At 41.5% G+C, this 22,549-nt stretch overlaps 1 protein-coding gene across 1 annotated transcript in view; it reads right to left on the bottom strand.

Moving 5' to 3' along the window:
• ACSL1 (acyl-CoA synthetase long-chain family member 1) overlaps nucleotides 1–22,549 on the bottom strand; it is an 80,695-nt gene that overhangs the window by 10,360 nt on the left and 47,786 nt on the right. The window contains exons 6-17 of the mRNA XM_018561285.1: nucleotides 19,488–19,587; nucleotides 15,750–15,928; nucleotides 15,140–15,172; nucleotides 14,110–14,161; nucleotides 10,933–11,006; nucleotides 8,959–9,036; nucleotides 5,745–5,879; nucleotides 5,530–5,664; nucleotides 3,954–4,049; nucleotides 2,982–3,054; nucleotides 360–448; nucleotides 159–275 (exon numbers count right to left, since the gene is read on the bottom strand). Of these exons, the coding sequence (XP_018416787.1) occupies nucleotides 159–275; nucleotides 360–448; nucleotides 2,982–3,054; nucleotides 3,954–4,049; nucleotides 5,530–5,664; nucleotides 5,745–5,879; nucleotides 8,959–9,036; nucleotides 10,933–11,006; nucleotides 14,110–14,161; nucleotides 15,140–15,172; nucleotides 15,750–15,928; nucleotides 19,488–19,587 (1,161 nt within the window). The remainder of the gene's footprint in view (nucleotides 1–158; nucleotides 276–359; nucleotides 449–2,981; nucleotides 3,055–3,953; nucleotides 4,050–5,529; nucleotides 5,665–5,744; nucleotides 5,880–8,958; nucleotides 9,037–10,932; nucleotides 11,007–14,109; nucleotides 14,162–15,139; nucleotides 15,173–15,749; nucleotides 15,929–19,487; nucleotides 19,588–22,549) is intronic.

Genomic DNA, 22,549 nt, shown 5'->3' with positions numbered 1-22,549 from the left:
AAATAGGCCCCACTGTGTATCATACATCGGTGTCAAAAAGTCTCTATTCCACGAGAATGGAAAAATCCAATTATAAACATCTATCTGGAGTTATATTACCCTGACAAAGAACACTCAAGTAACTCATTAATTAACCTACTGGCTGGCACAGTACTTACAGGTAACCATTTGCCAACATCTCCTGTGTGCAGCCAGCCATCTTCGTCTAAAGCTTCAGCAGTTTTTTCGTCATCCTTCAAGTATCCTTGAAAAACATTTGCTCCCTTGACACAAACCTGAAAGACAAACGTTAAGTTTGTACTACTTCAGTCTGCTTCTCAGAAGATTGTCAGAGTACAAATATTTTGCTTTGCACCCACCTCGCCTTCTCCCTTAGAGGCAAAATAATTCATGTCTTCAACATCCACCAGCTTTACATAATTGCAGGGCATAGGGGCACCCACATGACCTGTTATGGAAGAAGGTACTCAAATCAAAATGCATACAGATTGCATTTAACATTGGATAAAGGACTAAAAACAGAAGGACTGCTTACATAAAAGGTAGAGCTATACATTGTTAGGATAACATCTTAAAATGATAATATCGAGACATTAGAAAGGAGAAATATTAAAGCTTACACTTTCTTTAATGAAAAAAGTAAAACTGAACTAGGAAAACGCCTAACTGCACATATTGAAGCTGATTTAACGGCAAGGAATCTAATTCTGTAAAGCCAGTCATGTGATCCAAAACAGGTAAGGCTTTCCTCTAAGAAAACCTTTACTGAAAAAATAGAGACTACCATTGCTGACCCATCCTTCTGAAAATTCTAATTGCCTGGGTGTTATGATGATACAATATTTTAAATAACTGGAACAAGCACTCCAGCTTTACTTCCTGCATGCTTGTTCCATGTCAGAATCTAGAATCAGTTTTTCTTTAGGTGAAAATGCCGGGTCCACATTAGATGGCTGATTGGACAAAGGAGCAGAATGCGCATCACGAGGTCATGGTAACATGTCTCCATTTCTTGAATTATGCTATTTTGCTTGAGATAACATGACACTACATATGGAGAACTATGGGGAAAAACACTGACCCCCATAGTTCTCCTTTAAGATAAAAGCCGGACATGCCGGTGTGCGCCCGTTCAGCATTGCTCTCATCGGAAGCCCGCCCCTAAGGGGGCGCGGCTTGCAATCATCGCAAGTACGATCTGCCTGTCCAAGATAGGCAGATCGTACGTTTTTTTAATTACCGTACAAACATCGCAAGACAAAAGTCTTGCGATGGTTGTAAGGTGTGTGCCCAGCATTAAGGTGCCCATACACCTTACGACCATCGCAAGACTTTTGTCTTGCGATGGTCGTAAGCTTATTGAAAGCTCGTACGATCTGCCCATCTTGGACGGGCAGATCGTACTTGCAATCATCGAAAGACCGCCCAGCTGAGGGGCGGGCTTCCGATGACCGCAGTGAGGGGGGCAAGCAGGCCTGTTCGACGGAAGACATGCGACCGTACAGTAGAAACGGTCGCACGCCTTCCATACATTGTACGATTCTTGCGGGATTTCCCGCGATTCTCGTACAGTGTATGGGCACCTTAAGGCTTACATTTAATAAGGCAATACACTGCAATCATGTGTGCATTGTTCAGCTAATGAGGGCTCGACATTCTTCACAAGAGTAGAATAGGTGAAAAATAACTGAAATGTTCTCATCTGTGAACTTGCTTTCAAAAGTCTCTCCTAGAATTTAAAATGCTTCAGCTTATATTTTAAATTGTAGTCCCACTATAGAGGGCATGAAAAGTATACATTCCCTACTTTGTTACTTTCTCATAAAGAATGTGAAATGCACTGAATTCATTATAGTAAGTATACAAAATGTAATGAGATTTTGTACTCTTTGGATATGCCGGTGAAGATTCTCATTTATCCAGGTCATGGTATAGCTAGCTGTATTTAAATCACATTTAACTGGGCTTGTTCTGTGTTGAAGACTTTCATAGCTTCTCCAAGCCACTTCTCAGTGCTTTAGTTCTTCCTGTTTTTGGAGATCTGCCTTGACATATTCTATGTTGACTGAAAGGTGTCAGTGCTACCTGTGTGGATACAAATGCTGGGGTATCTTCCTAACACACAGTAGAACATAACAAATGGCTTTCATAATCTACAAAACGGTTTCAATGTTACAGGACAAATCCAGTTGAATGTGGCTTACTACTACTAGCTACTCTTTGTATATTTAACCACACAGGCTTTGCATTTCTGAATAATATCTCCTGGAATATGAATAATCCTTGCATCTTTTTATTTTCTTACCTTAAAAGATCCAAATAAGGTTAAAAGCAAAGATAATTCCTATTCCAGGAGACATTATTAAATATGTACTAGGGATGCACCGAAGACTAGTATTGGTACCGATACAGAGTATTTGGTCGAACTTCCGGTATCAGGAAGCCAGGCAGCGAGTCATTACATGCTGCCTGGCTTCCCGAGTCCTCCTCGTCAGCAGGGAGCATGCTTTCCGGCCAATCAGGAAGCCGGGCGGCGAGTCATTACCCGCCCCCGGGCTTGGCCAGAAAGCCAGTTCCATGCTCCCTCGTCACTTGGTGACAAAAGGAGCATGGAGCCGGCTTCCCGGTCAATTAGGAAGCTGAAAGGTGTGTAATGACTCACTGTCCGGCTTCCTGATTGGCCAGAAAGCTGGCTCCGTGCTTTCTCGTCACCTGGTGATGGAGCATGGAGCCGGCAAATCAGGAAGCCAGGTGGCGAGTTATTACACGCTGCCCAGCTTCCTTAATGGAACTTTCGCTATCAGTATTGGCTAGTACCGGAAAAAATTAATAAAATCGTTACTCGTACTTTATGACAAAAAAAAAAAACCCGGTATCGGCGCATCCCTAATAAAATACAAAGCCTGTGTGGCCGAGTCGATTTCGAAAATACCTTTATATACAAGATAAATGTATTTCTAAATTAAACAAAGTGTTCCCACCTGCTGTCCAGTCTCCGGGAATAGTAAGTGAACAGCCAGCAGTGCATTCAGTCTGTCCGTATCCTTCATAGAACTAGGTTAGGAAAGAACACAAAACATCAACGTATTACAATCGTCAATTGTTTAAAAAGAAAAAACTGAGCCCAAAACATGTAGGATGCCACTGCAGCCGCCTTCTAAAAATACCACGGACCTGGGCTCTTCTGTGTCAGCATCACAGCCATGCAACTAACAGTTTAGGTAAGGCTCACCAATTGCAAACTACATACTCCCTTAAGTACAGGTTTTCTTTATTAGCAATTAGTTACACACACCCTACACTGGATTCACCGGTTTTGGACCCCAAAATATGTACTTTGGTTAAAAAATAATTGGGGTTTTTAAACTTTTGCAGAGCAGGCTACAGGTGTTTTAGAATGACATAAGCAAGTAACTATTATGAATTGGGTGGTACTTTCAAGCAATTAAATCGCTGTGCATGAATTTGTTACATTTACACAGGACTTCATTAATAAGGGTTTCACTTTTATCCAGTGTGATACTACAGACAATATCAGAGTAGGCTCATACACCTTGTTGTTTCAATTACTTTTTAAAAGGGAACAGATTAGTCATTAAATGGGTTTTATCTGGTAACTTAAATCAGCCAAATACAATTTTATGAGAGTGAGAGTGAGAGAACACTACTTCAGTCTTTATTTGGAGATTTATCGTTGAATGTAATATCTCTCAGAAAAAAAAAGCAGGAAATCTATTTAACTAGTAAAAAAAAGGTGCACCCACTCCTCATAAATAATATAATGAATGTAATACTAAACAGCAGGTCCAGCAGAGCAGCTCAAACCATTAGCATTAGCAGATGCTCACAATGACATTCTGCTCATATCCAGGCTAAACTAAAGTGAGAAAGCACAATGACCAGCAGTATTTATTATGCAGACTCGACATATTTAAAAATTGACTTGTACCAACCTGGCAACCCAGAGCTGCCCGCAAGAACGTTAACACAGTAGGAGAAACAGGAGCAGCTCCAGTAATCATAAGTCGTACATTTCCACCAAGACTTTCCTACAAATCAAGACAAGAATTAGTGTTTGTATGCAAGAAAAAAAAACACACAAAGTGCATTGCAGTAGTCGGAGAATGTAATTGACCTCTCATCACTATAATATATTAAACTGCACAAACATAGAACTTTTAACATTAGCATTTCAACAACTTGGAAATAAAAAAAACATGCCCCTCCCATCCGTGTGTTTTTGTGTATACACAACAATGTGTAGTAATCGGATGGGATGGGGTAGAGACTTCCCCCCCCCACATTTTATTAGTGGAAATACAGAACAGCAATTGAAGATGTGTGTAATGAGCCATTTGGCCATAGCAGCCATTCAAGGGTTCTAGCATTTGCCTCAGAAGAACTATGGGCAAACCTTTTTTGGCCATAGTGCTCTTCAGGAGGACATAACCGAATATACTCTGGTGACCCAAAACTCAGTATGCCCGCTATATGCTAAGAGCGCAGAGCCATAGCCGGGACAGATCCAGACAATACTGTCGAGATCCACCTTCCTGGCTGATTGACAGCTGGCTCTGCCTCTCCGCCCCCCTACTCTGTCCATTCCTCCAGTCAGCGCTAGAGAAACAGAGGGGGGAATCCCTGCGGGGAGCAATGACTAACAGTCACCGCTCTCTGTAGGGAAAAGATTTGGAAGTCAGCGATAAGCGGTATGTGTTCACTGACTTCCGCATCAATAGAACCGACCAGTGACAGCTTCAGCGTCACAGGTCAGCTTGATTTATGGGGATGAGTGTTTCACTCTCCCCATAATTCTCCTTTAATGAATGCTAGGCATCCTCTGACTGGACAAGGGGTGGTGCTGCGATATTAATAATAAGTAGGTAAACTTATGGGAGACGTTTTATCTGCAAAATTGGAAAGAACAGCAGTAGCTCACCCCTTCATTCACACTGCATTCTTCACCTGTCAGTGTTCCCCGCCAGCACATATACATGCACAATACCCGATTGCTTCCATGCCCATCCCTCTGCCAGTCTGGATTTGCTGTATAGGGGATTATACAACGCCACCCCCAGGGGTATATCTCCAACCTCGTCTCAAAGTAACACCCTAACAGTCTTCGCCTCCCAAGACCTCTTGCCCTCTAGCTCCCTCATCAACTCCTTTCATGCTTGCTTCCAGGACTTCTGTAGAGTCTCTCCCATCCTGTGGAACTCCCTACCCCAACATGTTCAGCTATCTCCTTCTGTCTGCCTTTAGGCATTCCCTGAATACCCATCTCTTCAGGGAAGCCTATCCCTCCTCAACCTAACCGCTAGACTATTACTTTCTCAAACAACTCATTTTCATACAGCTACCACCTTTTGTATCACTTGCCCTCACAGGCAGGGCCCTCCTGACCATCTTGTCTTGAACTGTATTGTATCTGTAATGTCTTCTTTACATTGTAAAGTGCTGCGCAAACTGTTGGCGCTATATAAATCCTGTATTATAATAATAATGTGTAGATGAGGACTAAACGTATACCTGAACTTTCTGAAATATGAGTTTGTCCCACAGGCTATCCTTTCGGATAATTCCGCTGCGCAGCTCGGCCTCTTTTCTCTTTGAAGCAAATTCTAACAGCCAACGCTTCAATGCAGTGTTTGCCTGTCCAAATATCTGGAGATGAAAACATCAGTTATAATCACATCAGAAACAACAGTTTTACACTCCCTTGTAAGCACAGAAAGGTGGCTTACCCGATCAAACATCCTGTTCAACAAACGAGGCACCACTGGGAAAATAGTGGGCTGCAGAACTTTCAAGTCATCCATTAGCAGTCTGATGTCTCCTTGGAAAAAGCCTATTCGAGCCCCATGACAGAGAACCACACACTAAAACATATCAAGAATTTTAAAATGATGGGTCTTTACATTTATACACATCTGATTTACATCTACTGATATACTAACAGAAAAATGTGGGGTTTCTAAAAGGATCAATTTAAGTTAAAAACAGGTCATCTATAGCTGGCCATACACCTTACAATTATCTGTAGATTTTCTGTGGTCAGATGGAAAAAGTGCAACAGATTGGCCCAGGTGGAGATTACTCCATCCACACAGTTAGAGAACTATGGGGAAAAGACTTAACCCCATAGTTCTCCTTTAAGTGTACATGGAGGAATCTGTTGCACCTTTTCCATCTGACCACAGAAAATCTGCAGATAATTGTAAGGTGTATGGCCAGCTTAACAGTCATCAATTTTGAATATTCCCATTATTTAGATGCTTCTGAAAAAACCTTTAAATAAAAAAATACAGAGTGCTTCCATGAGTCACTGTTTACAGAGCATGCTGTGGTTTAAAAAAAAAAAAAGAAGCCCAGCACTACTTTTAAGTTGACTTTTCCAGATTTTGTCTGTGTCTACTAAGTGAGGGAGGGAGTTATGTCCATTTGGTTAAATGTGTAATGTGATATCATGCTAAACTGTTCTATTCACAATACAGGCTATTAGGAGCACAGCAGTAAGCCAGCTTGGTGAAGAACTGCTGCTATTTGCCACCTGCTAATACATATTTTTAAAGGACATCATGTTCACCTTTTAAAGCTTATGTGTAGATGCCGTGGAAAGATCAACAAAAAAAGAATGATGTGCCACCCTGGGCACACCCTGGGTGTAATACTGCATCTAAAAAAAATATGCTGTATTGCACCTTGTCCACTTTTTCTACAGGGAATCAACCCCAAACATGAGGAACCAGGATCTTCAGTGATGAAAAAGCCACAGAGGCAAAAACATAAATAAAACCGGTTTGTTCAATTGCAGAATTACAGCGTGGTTGATCCAGTCTAATTATTTAATCCAAACAACAAGAGAATAGTCAGTGTATATGCAGCCTAAGCTACGTGGGAGGAAACCTGACAAGTCTAATCAAAGGTGGAAGAACACATGTGCAAACACCTTTCCTTTGAAACATTATTAATGCTTGCAAATAATTTAAGGCAGGAAGCATTTATAAGGAAGTATTCACAAGATTAAAAAATGTATAGCTAAATATAGCAATATCTTAATAAAATCGTGAGAAAAAAAAAAAAAGGAGGAAGTAGGTCCACTGCCTAAAGACCAATTACAGAGTAAAATTTACTTCACCAGGTAAGAAAAACTAAACACTGGGCAGGATGGGTTACAGCGATGGTAGGGGGATTTTGCACAGACTTGGGCTTTACCTTCTGACAGCATTAGGCTAAAACCAAAAAGGTCAGAAAAAAAAGGAGATTTTACTGCAGCTAAAACATTTCGTTCCAAACACATTTGATTTGCACGCTTGTAATACAGGTTCAGTTTTTATGAATACATGTGATGTCACAGAAGCACTTTTTTTTTTAATGATGCTAAAAGTTGCATAAGTGACCCAGCCCAAACCTGGCCTGTGTTGTAGTTGGAAAGAGACTCACAGCAGTCTGTATAAAGTCAGATAGATTAGTTTATGCTGATGTCTTTTATAAGGTATTGGCCATCACCAAACATAAAATTACTTTTTTCCCCACCAATTATAATATTTTTCTTTTCTTTTATTGTATTGTAAGCACATGACGCTTGAATAGCTTCATCCAGAGAATGACGGCTGCCAGTGGCAAGATTCTGCAGATGGCAGCAGAATGTAAATACAGCAGGTAGTGGGCTGGTGCAATAGCTAGCCAGCCTGCTATTGGCCATTTCAATTTGCATTAGCTAATAGCAGGCTGGCTATTGCACCCGCCCACTGCTTGCTGTGCCCTCCTCCCAGCGTGGAGAAGAGAGCTAGGGGATCCAACCAACTAATCCATAATGAGAATAGTTGGAAACTATTCTCATTATCGATTATTCGATTTGTTGGTTGCAGCCCTAAACCTAATGTGTTGGTGTGCACTGGAAAAACAGAGGTTGCATTTTTGTGCAGCACATTCTCCCATGCTATAAAACATAGCACAATGTGCTGCAGTGCATAACAAATTACATACAGCTCAATAAAAACATAAAAAACCCACACACTTAAAGTAACATTAAACCCTCAGATTTTTTAACATAAAACAATACTGTAGTGTGTGCCTTACTGTAATCCATTGTTGTTTCCCTTCTCTTTGCTGCTCTTCCTTTTAAATCTGTATCTGTTCTCATGCTGGGCAGAACTTCTGCTTTGCAGCAGACTGCCTTGTCTCTGGAATGGATACACGGTGTCTGTGTATTCGTTTCTATAGGCTTGTAACCTGAGCCAGCACTACAGGAAGAGGCCCTGAGCTGCAAAGGGAAGTTCTCACCAAGCATGAGAAGACATGAGGATTTAAAAAGGAAGAGCAGCAAAGAGAAGGGAATCTACCATGGATTACAGTAAGGTACACATTACAGTATGGGTTTATGTTAAAAAATCTGAGGGTTTAATGTCACTTTAAGAAAAAAAGAGCAGGCAGTTTAACAAGTCTTTTTACTGCTTAGTAACACGTAAATTGTTTAATGTCCATAGTCTGGGTACTAGTGAACTTTAGTTTGAATTAAGGTTGCTGTGGGCCGCAAGAAGGACTGATGGCTGTATGAGGCCCAAAAAACACAATTTGAGTATGCCTGGTCTACCCATTCCCTTCTCTATATAAAACTGGATGTAGTTGTAATCCCAACCACACACCCAGATATGCTCTCATCAGAATGGTGTCCTAATTGTCTAATGACACCCAGCGGGACCAAAAAACAGTGTCCTCATTCAACACACATCCCCACATAGAAAGTCATCTATTTGCTACATACCTTCTACAATTACTCTAACTACGGAACATCCATTTAGGTTTTACTTAGCATCTTACCTGGACCATTCTTTCAAACATGTGTGCCAGGGGCAAATATGAAATGTGTATATCACTGGCGTTCAATGTAAGCAAACTCTGGAAAATATGACAAAAATTGCTCAGCATGTGAAAACAGACATGACTTGTGCCTACCTCCACAACTCTTTCAAACATATGTGCCAGGGGCAAAAAAGAGATGACAACATCTTGAGTAGAAGGAAATGCCAAGTCCTGATCAGCGGGAGAAAGACAGTTCAAGACATTGATTTGCTCAATTAAGAAGAATCAGATCACCAAAGGTTAACAATTGTTAGTTGATTTTCATGCAACACGTTTCAAAGCTGAAGAAGATAAAAACAAAATAATATGAAGTCTCTAAAAATCATAATCTCCAGCCCCAAGAACACTGCTACCTTTACGTCCTGCCATCCAGAGATGAAATGTTTATTCTAATTAGGTCTTCTAAGAGCCCATTCACAGCAGAGCACTTTGTGTGGCGGTGCTATTCATTGTGACTGGCTCCTCAACACACCTTCAAAGCATACATGCGCAGCAACACACTGCAGAGCTGCAGCAAGCATGGTGTCCTGTGCATTGTGTTAAGCTGCAAAAAACTGGAGCCAGTCTCAGATTTGTGTGTGCTGAGGTGCATTTCAGCGCAATTATTTTGAACAGGCTCTCTAATGTAGCATGTCAAAATGTGTCAATGTACGACAGCATGTGGACGTGTGTACTGCTGTGAATGGTCCCTAATGTACGCCAACATGTGAACTGCAATGTGTACTGCTGTGAATGGTCCCTAATCAGACTCAATCTGATGCTTCCTTGTCTGAGTTTAACGTGATCACTAACACTATTGCCACACAGTTTGCCCATACCACTAGAATTTCTAGCCATTAAAACCATTTACAGGGCAGACATGCACAGCCAAGTCTGAAAGACTGAGCAGTGACAATGCTAAGGAGGTGTTTCCAAGCACTGGGAAAAAGCCTTTCTCTGAATTTTTGTTTTTACTGAGAAGTGAACACAAACTGCTCTGTCTAGGAAAAATATATGCACTTTAAAAGGAGGGTTGAACTATGAGGTGAGTGATTTCCACTCCTCATAGTTAGAGCCAAATAAGAACAAACAAGCTGTCACAGGTCGGCTCTATCGATCGGGAAGTGAGCAGAAAGATGCACAATCTGCTCACTTTGATAGTCTCCCTGAAGTGAGCGGTGACTGTCAATCACAGCTGCCTGCTGTGACCTTAAAGAGAACTATGGGGAAAAACACCTACCCATAGTTCTCTTTTAATGTCTTTTGTGACAATTTAAAGCAAATAAAACCATTGGATGCATCCATTTTATTATAATCCCATACAAAGCAGAAATTAAATAGATCCTATTGCCTCAATGGTCAACACCAGTCTGGTTTGGTCTGTCCACAATGGTGAAACTGTCATACAGAAAATTAAAGAGCAGCAGAGTTTCCCACTGAGCACCAGAAGCAGATACGACAGACACAGGTGAGGTTGCTTTAAAAAGGACATTAACTGTACCCCATTACAATTTACAGGACCGATTAATGTATTTTTCCCATTAAAAATAATTTGTAAAAAAAAAAAAAGACAGACAACGATGAACACTGACATATGGGGGTGGAGACAGTATTTTGCAGGTACAATGAGAATCTTTGAGCTGGTTTAAAAGAGGTCAACCGAAAGAGGTTTTTATTAAAAGTAAATCACAGATGATTATACAGGATTAAAGAGGGATAAAGACAAATCAAGCATTGTGTATTTTACATACAGGGAAGTCCCCGATGTAACTCATTAGGATTGTGGCAGGTAAACCAACAAAAGCAAGATAAAAGCAAAGACAGACCAAGAGAATAAACAAATGCATTATAAATCTCACAATCACAATGTATGATCATTCAAACCTAACTATATGCAGCTCAAACTCTTTGGCTACATTCACATCACTCATATTAAGCATGTTAGTTTTCCATGAAACCAATGTATATACATAAAAAAGCAGGAAAAATGTGCATTAACACTGATTTTAATGGAATCGCTAAAAATACAATAGATTCACATTCACACAACTGTATACAGTAAAAAATAAAAAAAATAAAAACACTTACCTCTGTTACTTTAAGGAAAGCAGCACTGTTGCTTACGATATTCTTATGAGTAAGCTTTGCACCCTTTGGATTTCCTAATGAGAAGAAAACAAATAATTTTAGACTCTAGGACATTTGTCTCCTCAAAAGGTTTAAAAAAGAACTCTAGAAAATACATTTTTTATTAACCCTTGAAGTGGGGCTACCCCCAAACTGCAAGGGTTAACTGCTTGTTTTTGTCTAGGTAAAAAAAAAAAGAAAAGTTGTACTCACCTGAACCTCGGAGCTGGCTTGTTGTTAGACCAGTGGTTCCAGCCTCTCCCCCCTCCTCTGCAGCAGACTAAGATCCCGGAAATCATCATTCTTTACACCGCGTATAGAGGTAAGGTTGCTGAGGAACATTCCACTGCTGCAGCGGAGAAGCAGAGAGCCTGGAGGGAGTGCTGTGACAGCTGGCCATTTCGGAGCTTCAGGTTAGCATAACTGTTATTTTTGAATATTGCCAAAAATGAGCAGTTAACCCTTGCAGTGCAGGGGCAGCCCCGCTGCTAAGGTTCATAAAACATTTTTTTCCTGGAGTTGTTTAACAGCTGTAGTTTACATTTGATTTTACTAGTCCTCATTTAAGAAATCAGTTATTCCTTTGTTAGGAGCCATGCCTTTCAAAATGCATCACAGTCAACATGTGCTGGGGTTGAAAAGAAATAACCAGGACTTTCTGGATATAGTGGGGCACAATTTTCACTCCTTCTGTACTGGTAATTAGTGACTGGACCAGTGTCGTCACAGGAGGGTGAGAGTCCTCAGCCTCCAACCACCAGCTGCAACTTACACAGGGCTTCCTCTCTTTGTTCCCAGACTCTGGAGCAGAGAAGCAGTCAAGGAAAAGAGAGAATAAGCTGCTGGAAAAAGAGCATAATGAGTAAACTGGTTAGAAAATAATCCCTTTAAAGGAATCGTTCCTTAGAAAACGTGGAGGGTGCCATTTTAGATATTCTATCCTACAAATGTTAGTTGCCTGGCTTTCGTGCTGACCCACTAGCTTCAATGCTTTGAGTCACTGACCCAGAACAAGTATGCAAGCAATGTGTTCTTACTGTTCTCTAATCTGTATACTTATTTCAGGTCAGTGACTTGGAGACTACTGGGGTCAGCAGGCTGCGATAACCAGGCAACTAGCATTTTTAGATGGAGGTCAGCAATGGCAGTCTTCGTGGTTCCTGTAGAAAAGGCTAAGGTTTAAGTGGACCTGTGGCTACAGTACACCTTTAAAACAGCCATGTAGAGCAGGCATCTCCAGGTACCTGAATATCTGGTGAGATGTACTGTAGAGCCCCCCGACAGCCTGGAATATCTAAAACAACTGACTTCTGTGATCACCAACTCTTTCAACCACCTCCTGAGCCTCACTATTGATTAAGAAGGCCACTTATCAAAAGGCTGTGGGGCAAGCTGGCAACCACAGAAAATGGTCACATATCAGAGTGCCAGGATACTGTGAACTCATGGGACCCCGGTACCCACAGGTACTCCTTGTGCTTTGAAATTACACAGAAGCATTCAGTACTTCCCACTCTGTAAACTTCCAGGAGAACACTTCTCTCTATGAATTCTTTTAGCTACTCTGAAAATCCAAGCCAAGTAGAAGAAAAGCCCTACTGTAAATGTTGCAGTAATAATGAGGTGTTGTTAACAGAATTCATTTTAACTTTAATGAGAAACCTCTCTCTACAAAGCCCTTTCTCTTTCTGCTTCTGTAGCCATGTATTCGAGAACCCACAATAACAGGCTGGAGGCAGCTCTGCATGTTCTGCTTGCTTGAGTGCCAGACAGATATTGCTGTGGACATCAACAGAAAACAAAGTGAAACATAAAAACTGGAAGATTTTTTTGAAGTACTTCAGTGAAGCGGCCAGAGGTAGTAAAGGCCTCATACACAAGTGCATCATTTAGGGCCTTTTCACACAATTGCATTGCAATAAGGCACATGCCACTTAGTTTTGGCAATGCACATTACATGTGTTGGTGTGATGTGGCACCACTGAATGACACCTCGTTGGACCTTGCCAATAGACTGTGCTGTGGTGCTCTGCCAGAAATGGTGCATGCATCTATTTTGGTGTGTTAGGCAGCCTATTAAAATGCCTTAAATGCAGGTGCTAACGCGGCACACTGGTGTTAACATGTCCTTAATCTTAGCCTGTAGATGATAGTCTGAAGAACAGCAGATTCAGAAAGCATATAAAAAAGCATTTATTGACATAAAGCCCTTAAATTGGCTAGAAAATGGCAAAGCTAGTAGTAATTCAACTAGCTAGATCATGATGTGGATAATGAGAACCTTCACAGACACCTAAAGGACACTGCCCCTTGAATAGAGTAAGGATTTAAGGATTAAGATAATGCTGTTTAAGGGTTTTTTTGCCACCATCAAAGCTAGTAGTAATTCAACTAGCTAGATCATGATGTGGATAATGAGAACCTTCACAGACACCTAAAAGGACACTGCCCCTTGAATAGAGTAAGGGAGGTTAAGATAATGCTGTTTAAGGGTTTTTTTGCCACCCAAGTCTCCTGGCCGTGTAGACTCAACAGAAAGTGAGAGCTTTTCTTTCTAACGTGAGCAATATTCCCTCTTAAGACAGCCTTCAGCAGAACAAAGTATCCCCATTCGAAGACTAACCCACTATTCCTGTTCTGGCGGCAACTCACAATTTGGGATTTACCCTCACTTTCATTCCTGTGACATTAGTGATCAGGACAAAGAAAGAGAGTGAATCACCCTAAAGGGGACACAAGCAGCAATAAAACATTGACAGGGGTTCTATCCCCTCACCACTATATCCAAACTTAAAAACCCCAAAACACATTTTTGCCTTTAATTATACTTTAAAGCAACCTAGCGTTTGAATGGAAATATGGAACATAGACCTTAAAAGGGACCCTAAATACTACTGTTTGCTAAAAACGTAAATCTACAGTTTCAAGAAACCTCCTTGGAGCTTAATAACTCCGTACCCCCATAACCCTGTAAATTTAAGTAGAGCTTCAGTCTTCATGGCCAATAAGAAATGTGGAAATACATTTTAACACTGTGATGTTTCCTGTAGTGGAGTCTACCTCCCATAAAAAACAAAAAAATGCTAAATTATTTAATCATTAAGAAGTTTGCCGAACTGGTCAAGAAACAGTTATTACCTGTTGTCCCACTTGTAAAGCAAACCACTGCCAAGTCTTCTGGGCTTGGTGGCTGGAAAAGAAGAAATGTTTGTTTACATTCGAACAGGACCAAATTGGATAATGAAAAAACAGACCTGGCAATTTGAAGGCACACCATTCTACTTTTATATACATGACCAAAGTCAACAGTGCACTTATGGTTTATATGTTGGTAGCATTGGAAACTAAATAAAAATCACCAAGAAGATCTGGAGGGAACCACACCAGTTAGTGAATACACGGGGTACCTCCATCCATTCAAGGGAGTAACCCGTATGGCTGCTCACCACCTTGATCATCAGTGGGCTAATAACGCGGAAGCTATAGTAAACTAGGAAAGAGTATTTTTGACCCCCTTACAAATTGATGGGAGTAGGTCTTTGTCTATTGATAGTAAAGCAATTTTCAGTACATCTATTTCATCAGACTTTAGAGATGAACAAGAGTGACCATTCAATCTGTTGTTTCAATCTGAACAAATCTCTGTACAGTGGCCTTTAAACTTACCAAAACTGATGTAATATAAGGACAAACCTAAATAATCCCTTCAATTTGTATTTAATGCCCAGGCCCTTACATTACAGTTTGTGAAATATCTAAAGGAGGTTTCTCAAACAGATTGAATAGTGTATGGTCAGCTTACATCAATTTACAATGGAATAGGATTTCTAAAGTAGAATATATACGTCTATTTTCTTCTTTCAGCCCGCAGGTTGAACAATTTCCTCCATCCACGCTAAGCAGCATGGATGGACCAACCTCTACTGTTTCCCAACAGACATGTGCTTTCGGCAAAACAATGGAATAAGGTTCGCCAATGGTGCAAATCTGCCAAAATTTGGGTGTGTACCCAGCTTTAGTGCATAACTTTGTGGGTACGTCAGCCAAAAAGGTTGGCAACCACTGCTTTACTGCATGTCACATATAATTATAAATAATTGTATTACATTAAAAAAAAACTTAAATCGAAGTTGAAAGCTATGGAGAAAATAATGGTAACAGTGCTCACCTTAGGTTTCTCATGATGATTCCTTCCCTCTTCCTGAATAGAGAGAAGCATTAATAAAATGGTTTTATTACAGGCCATATTAAACATTATAAAGCAGAGCACATGGAATAATAATATAATGCTGACAGCTGGTAAAGTCTGGTGGGCTCATCCATTCTATAGAGCAATGATTAAAAGTCCAGAGGGAATCGCCTATGTGCTAACCGTACATCTATTTTGTTTACTGTATATTCAAGGTTATTTGCTGTCAACTATTTATAAGCTCTGTAGGCAATACATTTAACACTACCACAAACAGGACACAATAAAAAACAGAAAAATAAAAGCTCACAAAAAAAAAACAAAAAAAAAAAAACAACTGTATTCACTGGAGAAGGAATTGGATTACAAGAAGAAGAAGTGAGGGGCAAAGAGCTGCAAATTGGGGGGAATCTATGCTCTTTAAATATACATATTCCTAAAGGGTGCTAAACAGGGAATCACCGTACTCATTCCAGGTCAATAACGAAGCTGAAGCTATGGGACCAGCATAATAACCAGACAACGAACTGATATTGGCAATGGCAGCCTACACCTTTCCTCAGTAAAGGCTTCTTTTACGGCTACTGACCTCCATTTCCTTCAGGCCGATAATCTCCACTCCACATTTCTTGCCTCGCTCCACAAGTTCCTCATCAAACGGATCCATGAGCACAACAGTGCGAAGGATAGGCGTGTCTCCCTTTTCAACATTGGACAGAAGTACCTTAGCCTTGTCAGTGTTGTCACAAAACACCAACGAAATTTCCGCTAGTAAAAAAAAAAAAAAAAAAAAATACAACTTTTAAACTAATTTTCACAGAAGCGAAGTTGTGAGATTATCTTGTGAAGTATTGTATGAGCCACTGGTTTTTACACCATTTGTATATGCCAACAATATTAAAAAGGAAAATATAAATAACGTACAGAAAACCTTGAAGTGGATAGAGAAGGGAATGCTTAAAACTCATCAGGTTATTTTTTTGCTGTCTTTGCACCTTCTGGGAGATTTCCCTTTACATCCTGTCTCAGACATGCAACAGGAAGTGAGAAAATGCCCCTCTTAGTTGTCACCAAATGTGTCTTCATTGTAAAATTTATTCTCACAAACTATAAAATGTTGGATTTCCCCTAATTTTCTCTCCCAGTGATAATGATCATCGGTACAAAGAGAGAATAATGTCACCAACAGGGGCAAAGACAGCAATACAAACTTGAGGGCCTAACACTTTCCACTTTTTCAAAAAGAATGCACATGTACATTACGACAACCTTTCACTTTGGAAACTAAGTGCAGAGCGATACTTCTGTACGTCCCCCTGAGCCTTGGATAAATGTGCAAACGGGATTATCTGCAGCAAGAGTTTGCTGCACATGGCTTCCAGGGGCAAAGACGATCAGCATGCTCCACTGGCAAGGTCCCCAATTCCAAACCACCATGCAAATTATTACACAAATTATAGTATTTATACCAAGCCAGTTGGGAAGTCACTGTCCACCTCCTATCTTATGTGACCTGTGTAGTCTTTCCTTTCTCCCTCTCCTCCTAGTTAAAACGCTCACCACATTTTGTAACTTACAGTCTGGCCAATTGTAAACAGTTGGATGGCAAAATCGGAAGCAGGAATGTTTGATAATTTGAAGCCTTGGATACATATGCAAGTGTTCGGGTGGCTATAGAGCTGCCCGATCACTTGTATGGTGCGGGAAGGGTGCATCCCCCTCCTTCCGCTGACAGTATTTCCGGGCTATTGTCCTACATGCAGGCTTGGGACCGGTCTCTGTGGCTGGATCAAAAGGGAAGATAAGCACACTGCCTTGTTCACACCAAATGCAGAGCAGATCTGCTCAGGTTTCTGCACACGCAGTGCAGTGGGTTGTGCCGCGTTTCGGGCCGTTTTTGGGTAAAAAAAAAAAGAATTTAGTTTAACATGGGCTTTCAGTGCGTTCCAGGCATTTGGCATGCGGTTTTGATGCGTTTGCAGATCCAGAGCAGGTTAAATAGGGCCTGCTGCAGTTTTTTTACCTGCTCTGGACCTGCACGCTGCGATGTGAACGGGAGCTAAAAATACCATTGGAATACATTGGACGCAGTTTTGATCCTGTCTGCAACTGCTCTGCGCTTGGTGTGAACAAGGCCTTATACTAAGGCCTTGTTCACACCAAGCGCGGAGCAGGTGCAGAGCAGTGGCAGAACGGATCAAAACTGCGTCCAATGTATTCCAAATGGTATTTTGGGCTCTAGTTCACATCGCAGCGTGCAGGTCCAGAGCAGATCAAAAAACTGCAGCAAGCCCTATTTTACCTGCTCTGGAACGCATGCAATTGCATCAAAAACGCATGCAAGTGCCTGGAACGCACTGAAAGCCCATGTTAACTACCTCCGGGCCGGCTGTAGTAAAATAACAGCCAGCCAGGAGCTCTCTCGATCTGAGCAGGCATCTTTGGACGTCCGTTCAGACATGCCCCCCCGCGTGCGGGAAATGCCCGATATTTAAAAACAGGCAGCGATGCATGTTACCATACAAGCGATCCGCCGGCTGTAGAGCCGACGAAACGCGTGTATGGGGTGCCGATCGGTGTGTCGTCCCCCCACCTCCGTTGTTCCGCTGATCCCGGGCTTCGCTGTGCCCGGTGCAAGCCCGGAATTAGCATGTCGCCTGTGTCACAGGGGATCAGAGGGAGATCGTTACACGAGCTCCCTCCGGTCCCCTCTCCTCTGCAAGAATGCGGAAGTGTTGTATTTTACATCACTTCCGCATTCTTGTGTCACTCTCCAGCTTCAGAAGCTGGAAAGAAGCTGATGGAGCAGATCTGTGCTAGATCTGTGCATAGGTCCTAGGTGACATTAGGGGTCTTGGAGACCCCTGATGTCTCCATAAAGAGGACCTGTCACATATTTTGCTATCACATAGGGGTTTTTTTATTAGCCCCCGTATGCGATAGCAATTAAAAAACTGGGTAATAATAAATGTTTCCTAACAATGTAAAAAAAAAAAATCGTTTTTTTCCCCCAAAATTTTCTGTAATTTTTCCTAATTATAATAAAAAATAAAAACCCCAGTGGTGTTTAAATACCACCAAAAGAAACTGCAGCGCTGAATACTGAAAAATGGCCTGGCCAGGAAGGGGGTCTAAACACCTGGTCAAGTGGTTTTTTTTTTTAACCAAAAACGGCCCGGAACGCATTAAAAACGCAGCAAAACCCACTGCAATGCGTGTGCAGAAACCTGACCATATCTGCTCTGCATTTGGTGTGAACAAGGCCTAACTGATCTTCCCTCCAATCACTGAATGCAGAAGTGATGTGAATTACATCACTTCTGCTTTCAGTCTGTCTACTGTAGTCAGAGAAGTAGATTTCTGCCTCAGCTTCTTTGGGGTCCATAGGTGACATTAGGGGTATAGTAGACCCCTGATGTCTCAGTAAACTTGTCACTTATTAGCCACCTATGTAATAGCAATAAAGTTGTTAAAAAAGCAAGTTTAAATATTAAAGACACAAACAAAAAAGATAAAACACAAAAAAGAAATTAGAAGTCCCCTGCCCCTACCTATACACAAACTCAAACACGCGTTGGGTGCACCTACATGCAAAAACGACAATTACACATCACCGCGAACATCAGAGTGCGAGCAATAATTCTTGGGCCATCAATCACTGTTAGCAACAAATTTATGAGCAGTAAAAACTTTTTAAAGCTTCCCCATTACCAATTTTGGGTATGTTAGTTTTTTTTGCGATTTCGCAGGAGCATGCAATTTTAGGGCTTGACATGTTTGGTATCCATTTACCTGACGCGACCCCATCTTTTATAATTCACCCAAAAACTGGGTAATAATAAAATGTTTCAAAGCATTTTCTCAAAATTTTCTGTATTTTTTTTTCTTTCTATAGTCCAAAAATAAAAACCCTAGTGGTGATTAACCACCACCAAAAGAAAGCTCTATCTGTGGCAAAAAATGATATAAAATTCATTTTGGTACGGCGTTGCATGACGGAATAAATGTCAATTAAAATACCTCAGCTCTGAATACTGAAAAATGGCCTGGACAGGAAAGGGGTTTAACACACCGGTCTTCAGGTGGTTAAGTACAACAGCAACACCCATCGGGGTGCTTTACTACCTGGGGGAAGTCTTCACCCTGATAACCAAATAAAAAACCTAAAAGTAAAATTACCTTTGTTTATGATGTATGTAATAGCTTCAGCTCCTAGAGTATCATACAAGGGAACAGCCACCATAGAGTATGTATAACAGCTCAGTTCTGTGATAATCCACTGCAGATAGAGATAGAGGAGTTAATCTTCACTCAAAATTAAAATTACCTTTGTTTATGATGTATGTAATAGCTTCAGCTCCTAGAGTATCATACAAGGGAACAGCCACCATAGAGTATGTATAACAGCTCAGTTCTGTGATAATCCACTGCAGATAGAGATAGAAGAGTTAATCTTCACTCAAAAGAAAATTAGAGGCCGGAAATTACTCTTCCTCTGCTGCGAAAGACATTCATTAAGCTCTGTTATGTTTACATTCTTGTCAGTATAAGGTTATATTCCTGCACCCTTCCACTCTGCACATACATCGCTATCTACATTTACAGTTATTCAGTCTTGGCTAAAGAAAAAAGGATATGTAGCAGCAGGAGGAATGGGGAGTGGCGAAAGGGTACAGCATGACTTGAGCAGTCCCAGGCCTCTTGGAAGTCTACAAGAAGGTAGGCTTTTGCAGGACGATAACATGCATACAATATGTTAAATGCACATATAATCATAATCCACTGCAGATAGAGATAGAAGAGTTAATCTTCACTCAAAAGAAAATTAGAGGCCGGAAATTACTCTTCCTCTGCTGCGAAAGACATTCATTAAGCTCTGTTATGTTTACATTCTTGTCAGTATAAGGTTATATTCCTGCACCCTTCCACTCTGCACATACATCGCTATCTACATTTACAGTTATTCAGTCTTGGCTAAAGAAAAAAGGATATGTAGCAGCAGGAGGAATGGGGAGTGGCGAAAGGGTACAGCATGACTTGAGCAGTCCCAGGCCTCTTGGAAGTCTACAAGAAGGTAGGCTTTTGCAGGACGATAACATGCATACAATATGTTAAATGCACATATAATCATATGTGTAGATCGTTTTTTTAAATGAATGGTCTTGCAATGGCTCATGGGATTTGTAGTTCCACAACAGTTGGAATGCCAAGGTTGCCTATTCCTGGGTAGACTTACTTTTTAAATTTCAAGAAAACAATGCAAATATATGTCTAACACATAAACCTATAAAGAATACATCCATTCCTCTCCCTTTCCCAGCCAAGCTCTAGAGGCCCACGTAGTTGTCTTGCCCAAACCAGGTAAAGATCCGACGCATTGCAATAACTATCGACCCATTTCATTAATTAATGTCAATGTTAAAATCTACGCGAAGATCTTGGCTAACAGGCTGACAACCTTCATCCCTAATCTGATCCAATGAACAAGTGGGGTTTGTGCCTACACGGGTGCTAAAGATAGTATTAAGCGAACAATCACTCCGATACATTACGATCGGTCGCGAGGCATTCCCTTTTGTTTGTTTTCAGTGGACGCCGAAAAGGCATTCGACCATGTCAGTTGGTCCTTCTTACGGCCCTCTTTATGGATTTTGTGGATAAAATGATGGTGCTTTATTGCCAACACCATGCCAGGGTACGGGTGAACGGGGTGCGTTCGGCCCCGTTCCAAATGCACAATGGCACTCGGCAGGGTTGCTCCCTGTCCCCAGTACTTTACATCCTCTTGCCTCATGGGATGAACCTACACCACACTTGGTTTGGCAGAATCGCACTGTTTAAGATGCATCTGTTACCTCGCTGCCTATATCTTTTCCAAACCCTCCATATAGGCCTCCCTGTCCGCTTCTTTAAACGCATCCGCAAGGCTGTTCTAAGTTACATCTGGAGTTATAAGAAACCCAGACTTCGATACACTATATTGATAAAGAAGGAACATGGGGGTGCCGCTCTCCCGGACTTAGAATCCTATTACAGGGCCGCTCATTTATCCCATCTAGCAGCCTGGTTTGACTATTTGACCCCGCGCTGTGGGTCACCCTTCAACACGGCCTCTCCCCGGTACCGTTATTCACACTTCCATGGTTACCGACCGCGAGGTTGGGAACTTCCCTTTTTTCCACCCATGGTGTTATGTGTGTGGTACGCCGCGATGTCCAGATATAATTCATCCACATATCAGGGCCCCATGACCCCGATCCTTGCTAATACGGGTTTCCCGGCAGGGTGTGGAGTCCCCACTTTTTTGTGTTGGAAGGTCTCTGAACCCTGCTACATATTCCAGAGTCTGTCAGGAACCGCCCTACAGCCACTAACATCACTGTCTGGCCCCATTCTGCTTCCGCGAGCCTCCTGGCTGGCCTACTTTCAACTTCGGCACTTTGTGGACGCATTCTGTTTCGGGCACTCTCTACAGGCCTCTCACTTTTTTTGAGGACCTGTGCGTCACTGCTCTACAAATCCAGCAGCAAGTTTCGCTACTCTATCACAAGTTGATTATCACGACCAGCGGGGAGACTCCCTGTATTTCCGCCTGGGAACAAGAATTAGGGATCATCCTCTCATAGGATGACCGTCGCAAATGCCTATGCTTTACACATAAACTTTTTATGTCTACTTAAGCTCAGGAACGGAACTTCAAACTGTTGACCAGATGGTATTGGTCCCCAGTTAGGATGCACCAGATCTCCACATACTCTGACAACTGCTGGAGCCGCCAGGCTGGACCTGCACACGTTTGGTGGAGCTGCCCTCTGCTTCTGCCCTTTTGGCGAACTCTCACATGTCTACTCCAGAGTTACCTCCATTGACACGCACTTCACGCCGGAAATGGCTCTATTATCGTTTTTTCCGGGCTCTCTTTCTAAGGTGAAGAAATCTCTGCTCAGATTCTTTATCATTGCTGCCAGAGCTTTAATCCCACGACATTGGAACTCCCCTGTCGTTCCATCAGTTGCGGAATGGACAGCGGAGATGTGTTGCCTGATGAGATCTGAGGAGCTCATTGCAGAAAGGCCAGGTGTTTGCCATGGATTTTGTTCTTTAACCCCTTCATGACTGAGCTAGTTTTCAGGTTCTGTTCATAAATGACTGACACATTTTTTACATTTTTGCTGTGTGGTTCTTCCACGTCAGTAATATACTTTCTTACTAAATGTACCCACACATATTATATATTGTTTTTTAGAGGACAGATAGGGCTATATAATTATATCACATATGTGTACCTAACCCCTCACTTAGTTTGAATAAAATAAAAAAATGAGAAAAAAAACTAGGAGGAAAACACTTTTTTCACAAGTTTTGATTATTATTATTTTTTTTTAGAAT

This window comes from Nanorana parkeri, unplaced genomic scaffold (assembly GCF_000935625.1).
Source record: "Nanorana parkeri isolate BGI_ZX_2015 unplaced genomic scaffold, ASM93562v1 scaffold513, whole genome shotgun sequence".
NCBI classification, from domain to species: Eukaryota; Metazoa; Chordata; class Amphibia; order Anura; family Dicroglossidae; genus Nanorana; species Nanorana parkeri.
This window is presented reverse-complemented; position numbering and strand designations above follow the sequence as displayed.